General features: G+C 31.9%; 1 protein-coding gene across 1 annotated transcript; it reads right to left on the bottom strand.

Moving 5' to 3' along the window:
- Positions 1-13,676: 13,676 nt before the first annotated feature.
- LOC110625370 (CTD nuclear envelope phosphatase 1 homolog) lies at positions 13,677-17,099 on the bottom strand. The gene is made up of 6 exons (XM_021770995.2): positions 16,716-17,099; positions 15,829-15,957; positions 15,611-15,731; positions 15,422-15,503; positions 14,239-14,392; positions 13,677-14,142 (listed from the first exon to the last, which is right to left on the bottom strand). The coding sequence occupies exons 1-6, from the start codon at positions 16,986-16,988 to the stop codon at positions 14,011-14,013; spliced, it is 891 nt and encodes a 296-aa protein (XP_021626687.1). The 5' UTR covers positions 16,989-17,099; the 3' UTR covers positions 13,677-14,010.

Raw genomic sequence — 17,099 nt, 5'->3', positions numbered from 1 at the left:
CTCCCGTTAGATTTTCAGTTAAATCACCGTTAATTTTAGTTAAAAAGACTAAAATACCCATTTTCTCTCCTTCTCCTTCTCCTTCCCCTTCCTCTTCTTCTTCTTCTCCTTCCCGATCTTCTTCTTCTGCTTATTTTTCTTCTTCTCTTTTCCGATCTTCTTCTTCTTCTTCACTTGTTCCTTTGCCTTTCTTTCCTCTCTTCTTCAACATGTTAATGGTCTCATGCTCAACACAAGCACCGTACTTCTTCTCCAGAAACAATGCAGCCTTGGTAACAAGACAATTAGAAAATGGAGATTTGTCATTGTTCATGACTATTGGCAAAGCTGCTTGGCGTTCTTCTTGAACCGTGTTTCTAGTTTGTTGAGTCTCATGGAATCGTAGCTTTAACCATTGGATAATAGACTCTTTCAGTTCTCTTTCCATTTGGTCATTATCTCCCAACCAACCAATAAGCTCTTCAAACTCTTAATCAGTTTCATATGAAACCCATGGTGAGCATGTAGGAATACTATCATTTGGATTAAACATGAATGGAAAACAAGCTCTTGACCCTTCCGAATCCAAAAAAGTGTTCATGCCAAGTGAAGCAGAATGCTTGAAAATTGAAACATTGTCTGATAGGCCCTTATGATCTGATATTTTCCTGAGCCGCAAAGTCAAACTCCCATCAGCAACAACCCGAGCATGCCCAGCAGGTGTAGCAGAAGCCCAATACAAACGACCTATAGAATCACTGCCCAGAAACTCCCTCCGCGTAGCTTGCTTTAGAAGTTGTGATTCTATGCTGGTAATCAGATTCTGCAGATGAAGAATGTCATCCTTAATGGTGCTCAACTCAGGACAATATGCTTGTGACTCTTTCAAAGCAACAGAAGGCACATTCTCCACATCCTGAATATTCATGTCTGATGAGAGAGAAGGTCCTGGATGATCTAAAGGAGTTGAAGAGTTTTTCCCAACATGTTCTTGCATGTTATTATGGTGGCAAATTTCACCCGTGTGCTCAGTTACTTGTTGCAGCCAGAAATTCTTCCCTACACTTAAGATTTTTCAATTCCATTGATAATGACCGCAATTTCTGCTGCAATTCAATTGTAGTTTCCACGCACTGCTCAAGGTGCTGACAAACAAGAGCAGAGTTGAGTAATTCATCACAAAGGAACTTAAGAAGAAAGGAGATCGGAAAAGAGAAGAAGAAGAAGAAGAAGAAGAAGAAGAAGAAGAAGAAGAAGAAGAAGAAGAAGAAGAAGGAGATCGGGAAGGAGAAGAAGAAGAAGAAAAAGAGGAAGAAGAAGAAGGAGATCGGAAAAGAGAAGAAGATCGGAAAAGAGAAGAAGAAAAATAAGTAGAAGAAGGAGATCGGGAAGGAGAAGAAGAAGAAGAAGAGGAAGGGGAAGGAGAAGGAGAGAGAATGGATATTTTAGTCTTTTTAACTAAAATTAACGTTGATTTAACTGAAAATCTAACGGGAGGGACTAATGACATAGTTTTTAAAAATCACAGTGACTAAATTGAAGGTTTTTTAAAACAGAGGGACGAAAGGTTACATTTCACTAAATCAGAGGGACTAAATTATAGTTTACCCATTAATTAAACATTAATTAGCAAATTAAAAATAAAATAAATTCATACATATTCAATCATTAATAAAAATTAAATTTAATTAAAAATATATATAAATTTTAAATTATATTATAAATTAAAAATAATAAAAATATATATAAATTTTAAATTATATTATAAATTAAAAAAAAAATATGTCACGCTATATTTAACGTGACATTATAATGTAGTGTCAAAATTTTATTAGAGCCATCTCCAACGAAAAATAAAATTTGACGATGATTGTAGACGGCGAATTAATTAAATTAAAATTTTAAATTATATGATTAAAAATTGAGTTTTATAGAACCCAATTAGTTGGGACTCCAAATTTATCTTTAAAAAATAAATTTTTTTCTATTTTTGTTTTTAATATATTTTTTAGTGAAACAAGAAGTTGTTAGGCAAACAATGAATGGGTGAACTCAACGTGCCGAAAATAGGAAACACGCCCTTGCTCTTTGGATGACCCACACGTGTTGTTTACGCGCCTCCAACGCATTTTTTTTTACTTAAAATAAAAAGGAAAATAAAAAACACATGCATGAATAATTGAACTTCTTCAAATGACACGTAGTCAACGCAAATGGTGGACTTTTAAATGTCCAGGTGTCCAATTCTTACTGAAGATTTTATTTAGTTTTTGAGAAAAAAAAAAAGAAAAAATTAAAGACAAATGGCAATTAAGAATATGAGTGTTCGAATGTTTATTAGTCGAGTAATATGCTAGTCTATTTATTTTTATAATTATCGTAGGCCTTTAATAATTTTAATATAATTTTAAAATTTTAATTTTTTTATTATTAAAAATAATCCAATATAAATTTACTCAAATAATTTTTAAATTTATTTTTATTTAATTAAAAATAATTAATTTAAATTATTTAATAATTTTATATTAATTATTTATATAATTTTTATTTAAATAACTTAAATTATTTAATAATTTTATATTAATTATTTATATAATTTTAATTTTTCATATTTTACACATGGATATATGAAAACAGCTAAATATCACACTTTTTCTATTAAATTTATAATATTTTCGTTGCAACTAAATACTGAATCGGATACAATTATTAAATCAATACTGAACCCTTAAATATTAGAGTTCGTTAGTATCTTGAACGACCCCACTTTATACAGATGGCTCTTTACTCGTAGATTCATTAATTTTATATAATTTTTTTAATATTAATTGAAAACAGTATCGTTCAAACTGATCTAAATAATTTTTAAACTTACTTTTTATTTAGCCTAAAATTTAAAAGATTTAGACTTTTACTTATTGTTAAATCATTCCTAATAATCGAATCTTTTTACTTTTCAAACTCTAAAGGAAAAAAGAAATTGATGTGTATAAATTGCTAGGGGTGAGCAGTATTCAGTTTAAATCGAAAAAACCGACCAAATCGAATTGATTTGAAAATTTGATTCGGTTTTTTATATATTTCGGTTCGGTTCAGTTTTTAATTTCAGAAATTTCGGTTATTTCGGTTCGATTTGGTTTTGATTAGAAAAAAACTGAAAAAATCAAACCGAACCGATTAGTGATAATAATATATTTTTTCAATACTATAGAGAAATTAAATTATATTAAGATTAAAATATTTTAATTAAATTTTAAAATATTAAAAATAAAGTGTAAAAAAAATATTAAAAATCGAAATCAATCAAACCGAACTGAATCGACCGAATCAGACCGATTCGATTCGGTTTTTGACCAAAATCGGTTTGGTTCGGTTTTCATAAACACTAAAATTTCGATTTTCAATTTATTTGGTTCGATTTGGTTTTAAAACGAACCGACCGAATGATCACCCTATAAATTGCACCTTTAAAGGTGACATATTATCTTGTATTTTATTTTATTTTTTTAAAAAATTATATAAATGAATAATATTTATTTTTCTATTTGGATGTTAAAGAAAATTCTTGCATCCTAAATTGTTAACAAAAAAAAATATTGACCCTAGTATTCAAGTTTTTGAAGTTTGAAATTTTGATTGATAACTATTTCTTGATATATAGTAATTAAGAAATATGTGTGACTATTTTTCTGACCTTGTCAATGTTCAATTCTCACAATTTGAAATAGAAGTTTCTTATGATTCAAGTTGCCAAAAAAAATTATTTTATATATATATATAAATTTGATAAGATTTAAAAATAATATTAATTATAAAGAAAAAGATGAAAAATTACACATTACATAGGTAAAAGTCATGAGACTTCTCCAATGACATAGTGTTCATACTACTCCAATCATCATAATAAATTCAAACAAGATTGATGATCAATCATGACTTTACCAACTAATTTGGTTTAATAATTTATTCTTTCATTTGGTCAAATCTTAAATCTTCCTTTGTTTTCTAAATTTTATTTAAATACAAACTTTTAGCTTTAATTTATGATTTTTTAATTCCTATAAATATATATATTATTGGGATAATTTTTATCCTATACTATCAAAAATTTTACACATCAATTTTATATTTATGTTTATTTGATAAATTATTTTAAAAAAATAAATTTATTTTGGTCAACTTGATTATTACAACAATTTATGGTTTTGTTGTATTTTCAAAATTAATTAATATGATTCAAAGGATTCATTGAGAAAAATTCTCATTTATTGATTGCCAATAAAAGATCAAAGACTAGTTCTTAAATATTATCAAGACTAGTTCTTAAATATTATCATTTTGAATGGCTATAGTAGAGTTGAGCAGTATTCGTTGAAAGCGAAAAAAAATCGATCGAATTGAATTAATTTGAAATTTTAATTTAATTTTTTATTTATTTTGATTCGATTTAATTTTTAATTTTAAAATTTTAATTATTTTGGATTGATTTAATTTTAATAAAAAAAATAAAAAATTAAACCGAAACGATTAGTGATATAATAATATATCTTTTTAATAATATAGAAATATTAAATTAAGGCTAAAATATTTTAATTAAATTTTAAAATATTAAAAATAAAATAAAAAAATATAAAATTTATTAAAAAATCAAATCGATCAAATTAAATTAAATTGAATCAGATTGATTCGATTCGATTCGATTCAATTTTTAATCAAAATCAATTTGGTTTGGTTTTTATAAATATAAAAATTTCAATTTTTATTTTATTCAGTTCAATTTAATTTTGAACCAAACCAACCGAATGGTCGCTCAAATAAAAATTTATAATGAAAATGTAAGCATTATAAAATTATATTATTGAAAAAAATATGCATCAAAGTATTATATAATTCTTAGATATTTCAAAAGTAAAAAACAAACATAAACTTTTAACTAAATTATGTGTATGATGGTACAAGTTAAAAAAATAATTATTAAAATAAAATTGACATAAAAAAAATAAATTTATACTTAAGTTGATCAATCTAAAATTAGTTGAAGAGTTAACAAGATTAATTAGTAATTTTATATTCTTATATATAAATAAAATATTCTTTAATTTTTATGAAATAGAGAAGAGAAAGTAAAATGGGATGGAAGATAAACATGAAGTTAACTTATATTTAATTTTAAAATAACAATTACCAATTAAATTTTAATTCTAATTTACAAATAGATAAGAAAGTACAGAGAAAAATATGTATTGGAAGTGGATTAAACAGAAATTATTTTATCTATTTCTAAGTTAACACTTCAGTAAAATTTTGGATAAATTATTTTTTTTATCCCACATGTCAAATTAACATATATGTCTCTATTTTTAAAATTTAATAATTTAATATCTATATTTTAATTCGATTAAAATTTAAAATATTTTTATCTAATTTTTTTTAATTACCTATAAAATGACTAAAATACTTTAAATATATAATTTTCATATAATCTTTAAATTATATGAAAATTAACACTTATATATGTTGGAAAGAATCATCTGCCATGATTGTAAATCAATCAGTTGTTGGAAAGAATCCTCTGTCATGATTGTAAATCAGTCAGTGATCAAATCTTACCATATTTAGCATAGCACGATTCTAGGACATAATTGAGGGTTCAATCAAAAGTCTAATTGTTCATATCATGTACTATATAAACTCTGTAACTTACTACACAAGAGGTAAGAAAATAAAAACAGTTTTCTTCCTATAATCTCAAGATGGTATCAGAGCAGGTTTCGGTCTAAAAATATAGCCATCCTGCAATAATCCTTTACCAGATACCCTTCCCAACTTCTTTCTCTCACCGAAACAACAATGGCCGACCTCCCCAGCCCGGTTGACCAATCCCAGGCAATAATTGATCCAATAGCAGACCTGTCACAAAAACTATTCCAGTTAATTCAGAATAGCCAAGATGGAAATCAGAAATCAGTGAACCAATTCACTCTTAATTCAGCAAAGATGATGGAGATGTTTATCACGGCACTACAAGGAGCCGCGAAAGGAGGAGGCACGGGTGTCCCTTATGATCGGAAAGGAGGTATTTTAGGGTTAGAAAGGAGGGCAAATGACCTTTCTACCCCTGTCTCTTTAAATAAATCTAAATGTGCCTCTGCTTGTTTTAATTCTAACAAGGTACAAAATACTAGTGGGTGGATATTTGATTCAGGAGCCACATACACTATGACTAATGATTCTTCAGATTTTGTTGTATCAGCCCCACCCTCAAAATCCAATATTCTAAACGCTACCGGTGGCTCTTTTCCGGTCATCGGTGGTGGTACCGTTTCTATAACCCCACTTTAAATGTCTCCAACAGCCTCTATGTACCTTCCTTATCTTGCAAATTACTCTCTGTCAGTCAGATCACCAAACAGTTAAATTGCAGAGTACTCATGTATCCTCATTTTTGTGTTTTGCAGGATATTCATACGGGCACGGTACTGGGCCGTGGTACTGAGAAAGATGGACTGTACTATGTGGAGGAGATCTCAAGTACTGGGTCAGCTCATTTAGCTCAAGGGTCCTCAACCCGACAGTTATGGCTCTGGCACCGGCGCTACGGCCATCCCTCAAGTGATTATCTTCGTACTTTGTTTCCTGAGTTTAAATCCATTGACATTCCAGTTTGTTCTTCATGCGTGCTTGCTAAGAGTCATAAGAGTACTTATCATATATCCACAAATAAATCTGATACTCCATTTTCAATAATACACTCTGATGTATGGGGGCCTGCCCCGGAAACTGTCTCCCCTGATTATAGATACTTTGTGACTTTTATTGATGATTGCACTCGTGTTACTTGGGTTTACCTATTAAGACAAAAAGGTGAAGTGGCTGAGAAATTCTGTGATTTTTTCCGCATGATTAAAACCCAATTTCACAAGACCATTCAAGTCCTCCGATCTGACAATGGGGGGGAATTTGTCAATAACCATCTCCAAACCTTTTTCCGGGATAATGGGATCCTTCACCAAACTGCTTGTCCTTATACACCACAGCAAAATGGGGTTGCTGAAAGGAAAAATCGACATATCCTTGAGACTGCCCGAGCCCTAATGTTTGAAGCCCAAGTTCCTCCTAAGTTTTGGTCTGAAGCAGTTGCCACATCCATTTACCTCATCAATCGACTTCCGTCTCGCGTCCTTAATTTCCAATCTCCCTTGCATACCTTGTCCTCTCATCACACCATCCCTTCCTTTCTCAACCTTCCACCTAAAATCTTTGGCTGTACAGTTTATGTTCACATTCCTAAAACACACCGCATTAAACTTGATCCATGTGCTCTTAAGTGTGTTTTCTTTGGTTATGGTGTCCATAAAAAGGGCTATCGGTGTTTTGACCCAATCTCTAAACGGCTCTTCACTACCATGGACTGCACTTTTCTGGAAGAGGAATATTTTTTTCCCTCGCCAACTAGCAGTGAGGGGGAGACAACGGCACAATCACCACCACTGCCAAATTGGCTTAGTCAGGAGGGGCCAGAACTTGATCATTCTTCTCTTCCTGAGTCTACACCAGAACTGGGAGACACTGACCATCTAGTACAGTCCTCGGTCTCAACGTCACAACCAGAACCTGACACCGTAGAATATCCTGAGGAACACACAACTGAGGTATGTGAATCTGAACTTTCCCCTGGTTCTAATAACCTTACTACTGAACCCATTTCCCTTGAGGTTTCTGAAACAAGCCAATATGTCCTACCCCCTCGGAATAATAGAGGAATTCCACCCAGGAGATATGATCCAGAATTCGAGGCAGCCAGGTCCAGATACCCTGTGGCAAATGTTACCAGAGGAGAAAGACTATCACCTCAGTTGGTCAACCTACAGAAAAACATTTGCTCAGAATGGATACCAAAGGATGCCACAGAGGCCCAGAAGGACAAAAGATGGGTTGAGGCGATGGAGACCGAGATGGATGCCCTGGAGAAAAATAAGACCTGGGAAAAATGCTGGCTACCCAAGGGAAAATGACCAGTGGGATGCAAATGGGTGTTTACCATAAAGTATAAGTCAGACGGAACGGTGGACAGATATAAAGCTAGACTTGTAGCAAAAGGATATACTCAGACTTATGGAGTTGACTATTCTGAAACGTTCTCTCCAGTAGCAAAAATTGATACAATACGGGTCCTATTCTCTCTAGCTGCAAACCTAGACTGGCCACTTCACCAATTTGATGTGAAAAATGCTTTCTTACATGGTGATCTGGAGGAGGAAGTATACATGGATGCTCCACCAGGGTTCATGAGTGGGTATAGAAGGGGAGAAGTGTGTCGATTGAGGCGAGCCTTGTATGGGTTGAAACAGTCACCCAGAGCATGGTTTGGGAGATTTACTCAAGCAATGAAGAAAAATGGATATCGACAGAGTAACTCCGATCACACTCTATTCTTGAAGAGGCAAGGAAGGAAGATCACGTGTTTGATTATATACGTGGATGACATGATTATAATTGGAGATGATGTGGACGAAATCAAACAATTGAGGGACAACTTATTCCAAGAATTTGAGATGAAAGACCTGGGGATGCTAAAATATTTTCTTGGAATCGAAGTTCTCAGATCAAACCAGGGAATTCTAATATCACAGAGAAAGTACATTCTTGATCTGTTAACTGAAACAGGAATGATAGATTGCAAACCAGTCGATACTCCGGTAATGGTCAATCACAAGTTGAGCAAGGACTCAAAAGAAGGACCCACAGACAGGGGGAGGTACCAGAGACTGGTAGGAAAACTGATTTATTTATCACACACCAGACCAGACGTGGCATATGCTGTGAGTTTGGTAAGTCAGTTCATGCATGATCTAAAACAAGACCATATGGAGGCAGCATTAAGAATCATTCGATATCTGAAAGGAACAGCTGGGATGGGCATGTTGTTCAAAAAGAATGGTCATTTCAGTATCAGTGGATATACGAACGCAAGTTGGGCAGGAGATCTCTCTGACAGACGATCTACTTCAGGATACTTTACCTTTGTCGGAGGAAATTTGGTAACGTGGAAAAGTAAGAAACAGAAGGTGGTGGCACTGTCAAGTGCTGAAGCAGAATTCAGGGGAATAGCAAAAGGATTGGCAGAACTCCTATGGATCAGAAAGTTGATGTTTGAGCTTGGATTTCCATCAAAGGATGCAGCTGAACTCCGTTGTGACAACAAGGCGGCAATAAGCATTTCTGAAAATCCAGTTCAGCATGATCGAACAAAACATGTTGAAATAGACCGACATTTCATCAAAGAAAAGTTGGACAGTGGTCTGATATCTTTACCGTTTGTTCGATCAGAGGATCAATGGGCGGACATCCTAACCAAAGCAGTAGCTGGACGAATATTCCATGAGGTTTTGGGCAAGTTGGGTATGCTAGATCCACATGAACCAACTTGAGGGGGAGTGTTGGAAAGAATCCTCTGCCATGATTGTAAATCAATCAGTTGTTGGAAAGAATCCTCTGTCATGATTGTAAATCAGTCAGTGATCAAATCTTACCATATTTAGTATAGCACGATTCTAGGATATAATTGAGGGCTCAATCAAAGGTCTAATTGTTCATATCATGTACTATATAAACTCTGTAACTTACTATACAAGAGGTAAGAAAATAAAAACAGTTTTCTTCCTATAATCTCAAGAATATATATATTGATTTCTCAAAAATAAATAATTAAACACCTGAAATTTTTTTTTTTTACGAATGGACATTTAGTTTGAGAGTCAATATATAAAGATTAAAATATTAAATTTTAAAAAATATAGAGACATATATAATTTTTGATATATTTTTAAGACGTAAATGTACTTTAATATTTATTTTAAAAGCAGCTGACTGTAATACCCATCAAACAACTTGTTTACATTTTAATATTTATATTAAAATATAGAAATATATTTACTTGTTGAAGTTAATAATTGGTTTTTAAAATGTTAAATTTAAATTTGCCCTAATTTATTTTAAAAGTTAATTTTAAAAATTAATTTAAGAGAAAAATTGTCTAAAAATTTTATAAGAAATACGATTATTCTTAAATCAATTCTAATTCACTCTAAAAATTAATTTAAAAAAAAATATTTAAAATTTTTATAATGCAGCATATTACTTTTAAGCTGACATGGAATTTTAAGCTGACATGGAATTCAATACGGAAATGTAGAGTGAGTGAATTCTAATTTTTTGAAAAAGAATTATTTTCCGACCGAATTGTTGGCAAAGATTTTCAACATCCTGATTCTAAGTTTGTTGAATAGTTAATCTTGAATTTTATAGTGCGGCAATTGACCGGCTATTATCTGAATAGAGTGATGCTTGCTCATCACATTGTGGATAAAAATTAATTATATAAAATCTATTTTTTTAAATAAAAATTAAATATTAAGAGAGTAAAATTTTAAATTTTTTAAATTTATTTAAATATATTTATTATTCTACTAATCTATTAGTGTTATTATAATATTATAATTAATAAATGTAAAAAATTATTTTGTATATAATAATTATAAAATAAATTTTCTTCCTCACAAAAGTTTTGATCCAACCAATCACTTTGGCAAGTTATCTGGCAAGCTATCTGACTCAGCAAACTATCATTAAATTGAAATGATACATCACAAACTAATCATTAAATTAAGAAAAATTTAAATTAATAAATATTAAAATAAGTGATTTAATATTTTTTATAATCAAGTAAATATTTTTTAAGAATATTTTACTCAATGAGTGAATCCATCAGGATAGGAAATTGATTTAATATCAATCTAATAGGAAAATTTTATGATTATGCCAAAAGAAAAAAAAAAAAAAAAAGAAAGTTTAAACCATTAACACAGTATTTGTGGGAGCGTACTATATCTATATCGATTTTCTGTTTTAAATTATTGATATTCTCACGTTGAATTTAAAATATTTTTTAAAAAAATATAATTTACTCCAATTAAATTTTAAATTCAAGATAAATAACAAACATAGCTTACAAGAAAATTAGTTAGTTTAGCATAACTCAATCTCTTTAATTACTTTCACGATTATATCATTAGCAGAGTTCTTAGTGATTGGTATTTTTTATTGTGGAGTCTTTAAGTCTGTCTAGAAATAACTTAAATCTGCATTTTAACAAATATATATTATTTTAAATATTAAGAATAGTTTAATAACTCTTAATTTTTTATGATTAAAATATATCTATTTTGTATTAGAATTAATTTTTAATATTGAGTCAGGATGTGCTTAATATTATTTTATAAAAAATAAAATAAAATAAAATAAAGAATTCATTAACTTGAAGGCCAGCTAAGTAGCTAATGAGGGTAATCATAGATGTTGCATAATATAGCAACATATTCTGCAAAAGTATATCCTTCACAATTATATACTTTTAATTTTTTTTAATAGAATATAATTATTTTCAAATTGATTATAATTGTGTTCTTAAAGAAAAAATAAAAAAAAAGCAGAGCTTCTCTTGTTTCCTTCTGTAATGGATGGCATTCACATGCTGGATACTCCAAGCCTGCATCATCACAGCTTGAGAATGACATCTTGGGATTTTAGATTTTTTATTTTTATTATATATTTTTCATCTTGTATTTTTGTAATGGATGGTTTTCACATGCTGATATTCCAAAACTTTTGTTTAGTTGATAATTACATTTGACATTTCGTGAAATTAATAAATTAGTCAATTAAATTCGAAACTCAGTCGAGTCAGTTGCATCAAAAATTAAAAAAACTATGAAGCGAACATGCAATGTCAAAAGAAATAAAGAATAACAAGAACAAGAAAAAGACTTGAATGTTTGAAAAAATGGAACAGAAAGGGATGAAGAAATGAACTGTCTTAAGAAGGACAAGAGTGAGAGTGCTTTTTGTTGCTGTTATGTTCTAATTTAAGATTGCAGCTTTAGGTCGGTGTTTTTACAGCATATATAAGATTATAAGGATATGCAAAGCTGTACAAGAGTTCAAAGTTATTAAAACTCATACTAAGTAATCATTAAAACATTATGAAATTAAGTTGACAGAGAAACCGCAGCCCATGTGCAGATGCAAAGATGTCTTGTGTGTGCTTCTGTTAATGGCTGCATTGCCAGACTATCTTTAGTAACATAAAGATCAAACTTGGCAAGCTAGAGCTTCCACTCAGCATTCTCAGTTTCTTTTAGTTGGAGTATGGCATTGCTCTGCTACTTCCTCACAAAAGCCACACTTGATAATAATATTAGCTTTTATGTCAAATATCATGCTTCAAGTGGACGAAGGTAATTACCTTGATGTCTTGAAGTAGACTGGAGATCCCAAGAAACTAATGGTGGAATATTAGGGATATAGTTCCCACCAAAATATCCAAAATATATGATGAATACTAATACCAGAATTTAGAACGAAAGTCTTGTTTGGTTCAAATGAGTTATACTTCTTGAGAGGTGCACTTCTCATAAAGTTTACTTCTCAGGAAGCAACTTAATAAATTAAAAAGAAATAACTTACTTCCCGTATTTGAAAAAATGAAGAAATGGTTTTGATTTTTCAGGAAATCAATAAAATAAATAAAATTTTAAAACACTTGTAACTTTCTTAATTGAGTTACCCTGAACCAAACAAAATATAAAACCTAAAAACAAATAATGTTCAGGACACTCCGGATGATTCGGCCATAACAAAATCCTAAACATGATAGAACTCCTATCCTCAACAGAACTCGATGTTTCACTCAAAATTACACCTCTGCTCTCGATTGGACTTTGAAGTCTCTGAGTTTATGTCTCCTACTTCAAATAAAATTCAAAAGGGAAATCCTAAATTTATAAGGTGTATGCATTGCTGAATTATGTGCACAGAAACTAACCTGCCTGTATGGTCGAGTAAAACAATAATAGTTGGAAGTTATTAAAAATTAATTTAAATTTAAAAAATAATATATATTAATCATAAGAATTTTAATAAGAACTATAAATGCAGCCCTAAGGATGGGTACGAGGGTGGGGTTTAACTAAAAGATTTGTCCATGGAGATTTGCAAGTGGCGTCAGCTTCAACAATTGTCTGCTATAGGCTCAGGTAGGAGAATGGGAATGTCAAGACAACCAAAGAGGACCGCTATCTGTTGTTAGGCCTTTGAGAAAAGAAAATCTGTTAATTTGTTAGCTGCAGTTAAAATTCAGAAGACAGCCAGAACTACTGTTTGGCTATTATGCAGCATAAAAATGGTTTTTTTTTTTTTTTTTCTTTTTTTCCAAAGATAAAAGGGAGTTAAGAATTAGGGTATTGAACTTAAAACCTTTAAATTTTCAAATAAATGCACTTACTATCAGTAAGCCGTGAATTCCCTTGAAAATGGATTTTTCAGGATGGGTTATGGTTTTGATGTAAAGACCTTGATATTAATCTTAATCCCAAAAAGTGGCAAAAAGATAATTTTGGGTTATGTTCAAACAAAACGTACTACTCTCATAAAAGAAAACTAATTCAAATACAAAAATGATTCAGTGCACACAATCTCATTCGTGCAATGAAACATCAATCGTTCGATCAAATGAAAAGATGTTGATCAACCAGCTGGTAACTTAGGCACGTGAGCATATTCTCTAGACAATGATAATACCCTAAATCCACATGCAAAGAACACATGTAGTTCAGCAAGTCTCACTTGAAAACCAACTGTATAAGAATCAGAAATATGTGAACTACTAATAATCATTGATAAAATACAATTTACAAAAATGAGAAAGATACATAAACATTCAACAGGACTGCGAACACGTAAACAGAATTACAAAAAAGAATCAGAGTATCAAGAAATCTAGAGAAATTACTGTTGTGCCAATTTGGCTGATGAAAGCAGCAGATGAATTCCTTTTTCTGAAACTGAAAGCACTCTGATTTTCATGAATGCCTCTGGCATTCAAATTAATGCTATACAAATTGTGCGTTCCGCAGAAAATGATGCCTGTCTGCATAGAAAAAGGACGGTAGAAAGCATTCTATCTTTATCCTACTATGTCCAACCAGAGACAGGGATTCCCTGATTTCGAAACCATTCGGGCATGTGGAATCTTTCATATAGCACAGGTCTTACATCTTTCTGATCAGAGAGGCGCTTAAGGAGTGGAAGGAGAACATCCAGAAGCTGGTGTAGCCATAAAAAGAACAGACAGAGCGTAAGTAAAGGAACAAACAAGATTGGATAATTCAATTTTAAAATTTGCAATTTAGATATAGCAACCTGTGTATCATATGGTTGACCTGCAGAAAAAGGAACACATGGAATTCCATTCACTGGTTGCAACAAGAAACTAAATGGATTGTTGTCAACTATAACAATCCGGCAAGGATCCTTCGATAGACAAGAGAGATCCTTCACATGCTCCCTATACTCCCTGTTCACATACCACATGACAGGTTTGCCAATAGAAAAAAAAAAATATCTCAGGCTTAATGGTCACAAAAGAAGCTTAATGATCATTAACTATGATATTTTCCTTTTTAAGAAAAAGGTCCAGAACCAAATTAGAGTGTACGGCATAAAGCATCAACCATGAAGGAAGACATGAAAATAGTGCATTTTATTGTCAAAAGATTTGGAGTTGTTTCTTGATTTTTCTTGAATGACATAGCATATGAACATTGTACTGCAAGTACAAAATATAATTTAAGTCATGATCTAGATTCTAGTTCATCAATGCAGTTTAAGAGATGTTATAAACTAACTCAAAATCCAACATAAAACAAGAGTTAGTTGACTTTCCACATAATATGCAAATGCATTATCTATTTTCAAGTTGTGCTAAGGCCAAGGAGTTCTGAAACAGTGAAGTAGAACAACAATTTTGGGTTCTTCTGCATATCGTGCAGTAATTTTCAGAAACATTCAGGAAATTGGTTGACCTGTTCACCACGTACAAGACTAAAAATAGATAGATATATGCAGGCACATATTTGAAAGAAGTTGAAAACCCTTGTTAAAATCATTTCATTTCATTTCACAAGACATGTACTTGAGCTGTCATGTACTAGTGATGACAGTAAATAGCTTATCCAGCAATACGTGCAGAACACTCGAGCACATCTTAATAAGATAAACTGGAAAAAACTATCATCCAAGAAAAGAAATTAAAATTTTCTTCAAGAAATGCTTCAAGATCTCCCAACTCCAAAGAGTTAGAAACATGCCCTCTTTGGGACTATCATGTGAAGAAATACATGACCTCTATAAATATCTACAAGAGAGAAGATTCTTCCACTTGCCAGCAAGAGACAGATTGAAACTTCTCTAGATTAGCAAAATATTCAAGATAATAAAGAATTAAGTATGAAAGGCCTATTTTCCTATACTAGTTACAAATTTTGGGAAGAAAATATAAAAAGAAAGAAAGTAGCAGAAAAGCAATATAGAAAAGGGCACTTACGTGCTAACTGTTGAAGGCCGATAAAGGCGAAGGCTAAATAGATTTTCTGTATCTATTCTGTCCACGAGAGGTTTAGCATAACCTGCAAAAAAGCAAGGTAGAAAATTGAACATAACAAATGAATTACTGATAAAAGAAAAGAAGTCATAGCGAACAAGAAAGCCCAAAATGGTATAGTAATTAGCAAACCTTCAAGGCCAGCAGTAAACAGCACCAAATCAGCAAATTTGCTCAGTTGCTTTAGGAATTCAGCCAACCCTGGACGCTCAAACACCGTAACATAATTGATCTTAGGTTTCCCTTCACATTCCTTCAAAGCCAACATGGTAATATCAAAATAATTTCTCTTAAATAGACACTAATAATCCTTTAAGAAAGCATGGGGGAGAGACTAGAACATATGAGACCTTGTCTGAAGATACGCATTCCAGTTCAAAACACTTCAGTCCAGCTTCAGTTGCTTGATTACGGAGAATAGCTGGCAAACTAGATGTCTCATATGCGCATATTAGTGTTTCATCCAAGTCCAGAACCACCTGCAAGTGCACACATGCTCAAGAGCATAAACAAACAGAAAGAGAAGTAGAAAGAACTTGATGACACAAATCAGCATAATTGGTAACTCGGAGAAGTTAAAACATAAAAACCCATGTGTTGCTTTCAGGGTTTCATATAATATATTGCATATTGAAGATCAATAACAAATGAGATGCGATTATTGAATCCTACAAAAACATCATTTTTTTGTTATTGATTCCACAACCATAATTCGCACGCCACAGAAATCAACAAATAACTCAAAAACACAATCTTGAGAATAAAAATGTTTTCAAGGAGAACGGACGAATAAATAAATGAATGGAAGAAAGATTAAAATGTAAACTGTTATGAACTCAAAACAAAATACACCAGGCAAACTCTGGGAGACAGAGTTAAAAATCATTACATCTAATTAGAAATTAAAAACCCAGATGCAAAAATAATACAAATATTTGCAAATGAAGAGTATATATACTCTAGTATTCTTCACTTTTGCCTCAGCAATCTCTGTAATCCCTACTCATTAAGCACAAAACTTGAGAAGTAATAATCTATCCCAAAATTAGTCATTATCTCCTAATTACGACAATTTGTCAGTTTATTACATACAACTGGCACCTAAATTTAGGTATCTATTTCTATTTGTTAAAAAAAAAACTCCATTCTACAATCAAATCAGAAGCAGTCAAGTCCAGAAACCGGAAAAGAAGAAAGGAAAGAAATTAGAATTCCAGAACAAAACAGAAAACCATACGGTGAGTTTTTTGATCGCCTCATCGGCAAGAGCGGAGTCAGGTCCGGCGGTGATCTCAAGAGTGGCGACAGAGTCAGTCTCCGGCAACTCAACGACTGGCAAAGGCTTGAAAGAGTTAGAAGATGAAGAAGAAGAGAGGAGAGGAAGGTGGCCTAAGGCTCGAAGGATCTGGAGGAAGATCTGGAAGAAGAAAGCAAGCCAATTCCAAAGCGTCCTCCACAGTTGAAGAGAGCGAGGTGAGTAGACGACCTCGGGCTGAGTCAACTCAGCCATAGAATGGAATTGCGTGGTGATCGTGGTGGTGGTGGTGGTGGTGGTGGTGGTCGAAGAGGAGGAGGTGGCAGCGGTTAAGAGCCAATGGAAAATAGCGTATTTATCTAAAGA

Source organism: Manihot esculenta, chromosome 10 (assembly GCF_001659605.2).
Source record: "Manihot esculenta cultivar AM560-2 chromosome 10, M.esculenta_v8, whole genome shotgun sequence".
In the NCBI taxonomy this organism is placed as follows: Eukaryota; Viridiplantae; Streptophyta; class Magnoliopsida; order Malpighiales; family Euphorbiaceae; genus Manihot; species Manihot esculenta.
Note: the sequence above shows the minus strand (reverse complement) of the source record. Positions and strands in the feature narration are given on the sequence as shown.

Bases quoted from the DNA above. Each gene is read 5' to 3' on its own strand.
- LOC110625370 (XM_021770995.2), bottom strand. From the start codon at position 16,988: ATGGCTGAGTTGACTCAGCCCGAGGTCGTCTACTCACCTCGCTCTCTT. The intron at 15,958-16,715 runs GTATGGTTTTCT...GTGCACTTGCAG, and splicing joins AGGCGATCAAAAAACTCACC to GTGGTTCTGGACTTGGATGA. The intron at 14,143-14,238 runs GTTGCTATATCT...TGGCTACACCAG, and splicing joins GTCAACCATATGATACACAG to CTTCTGGATGTTCTCCTTCC.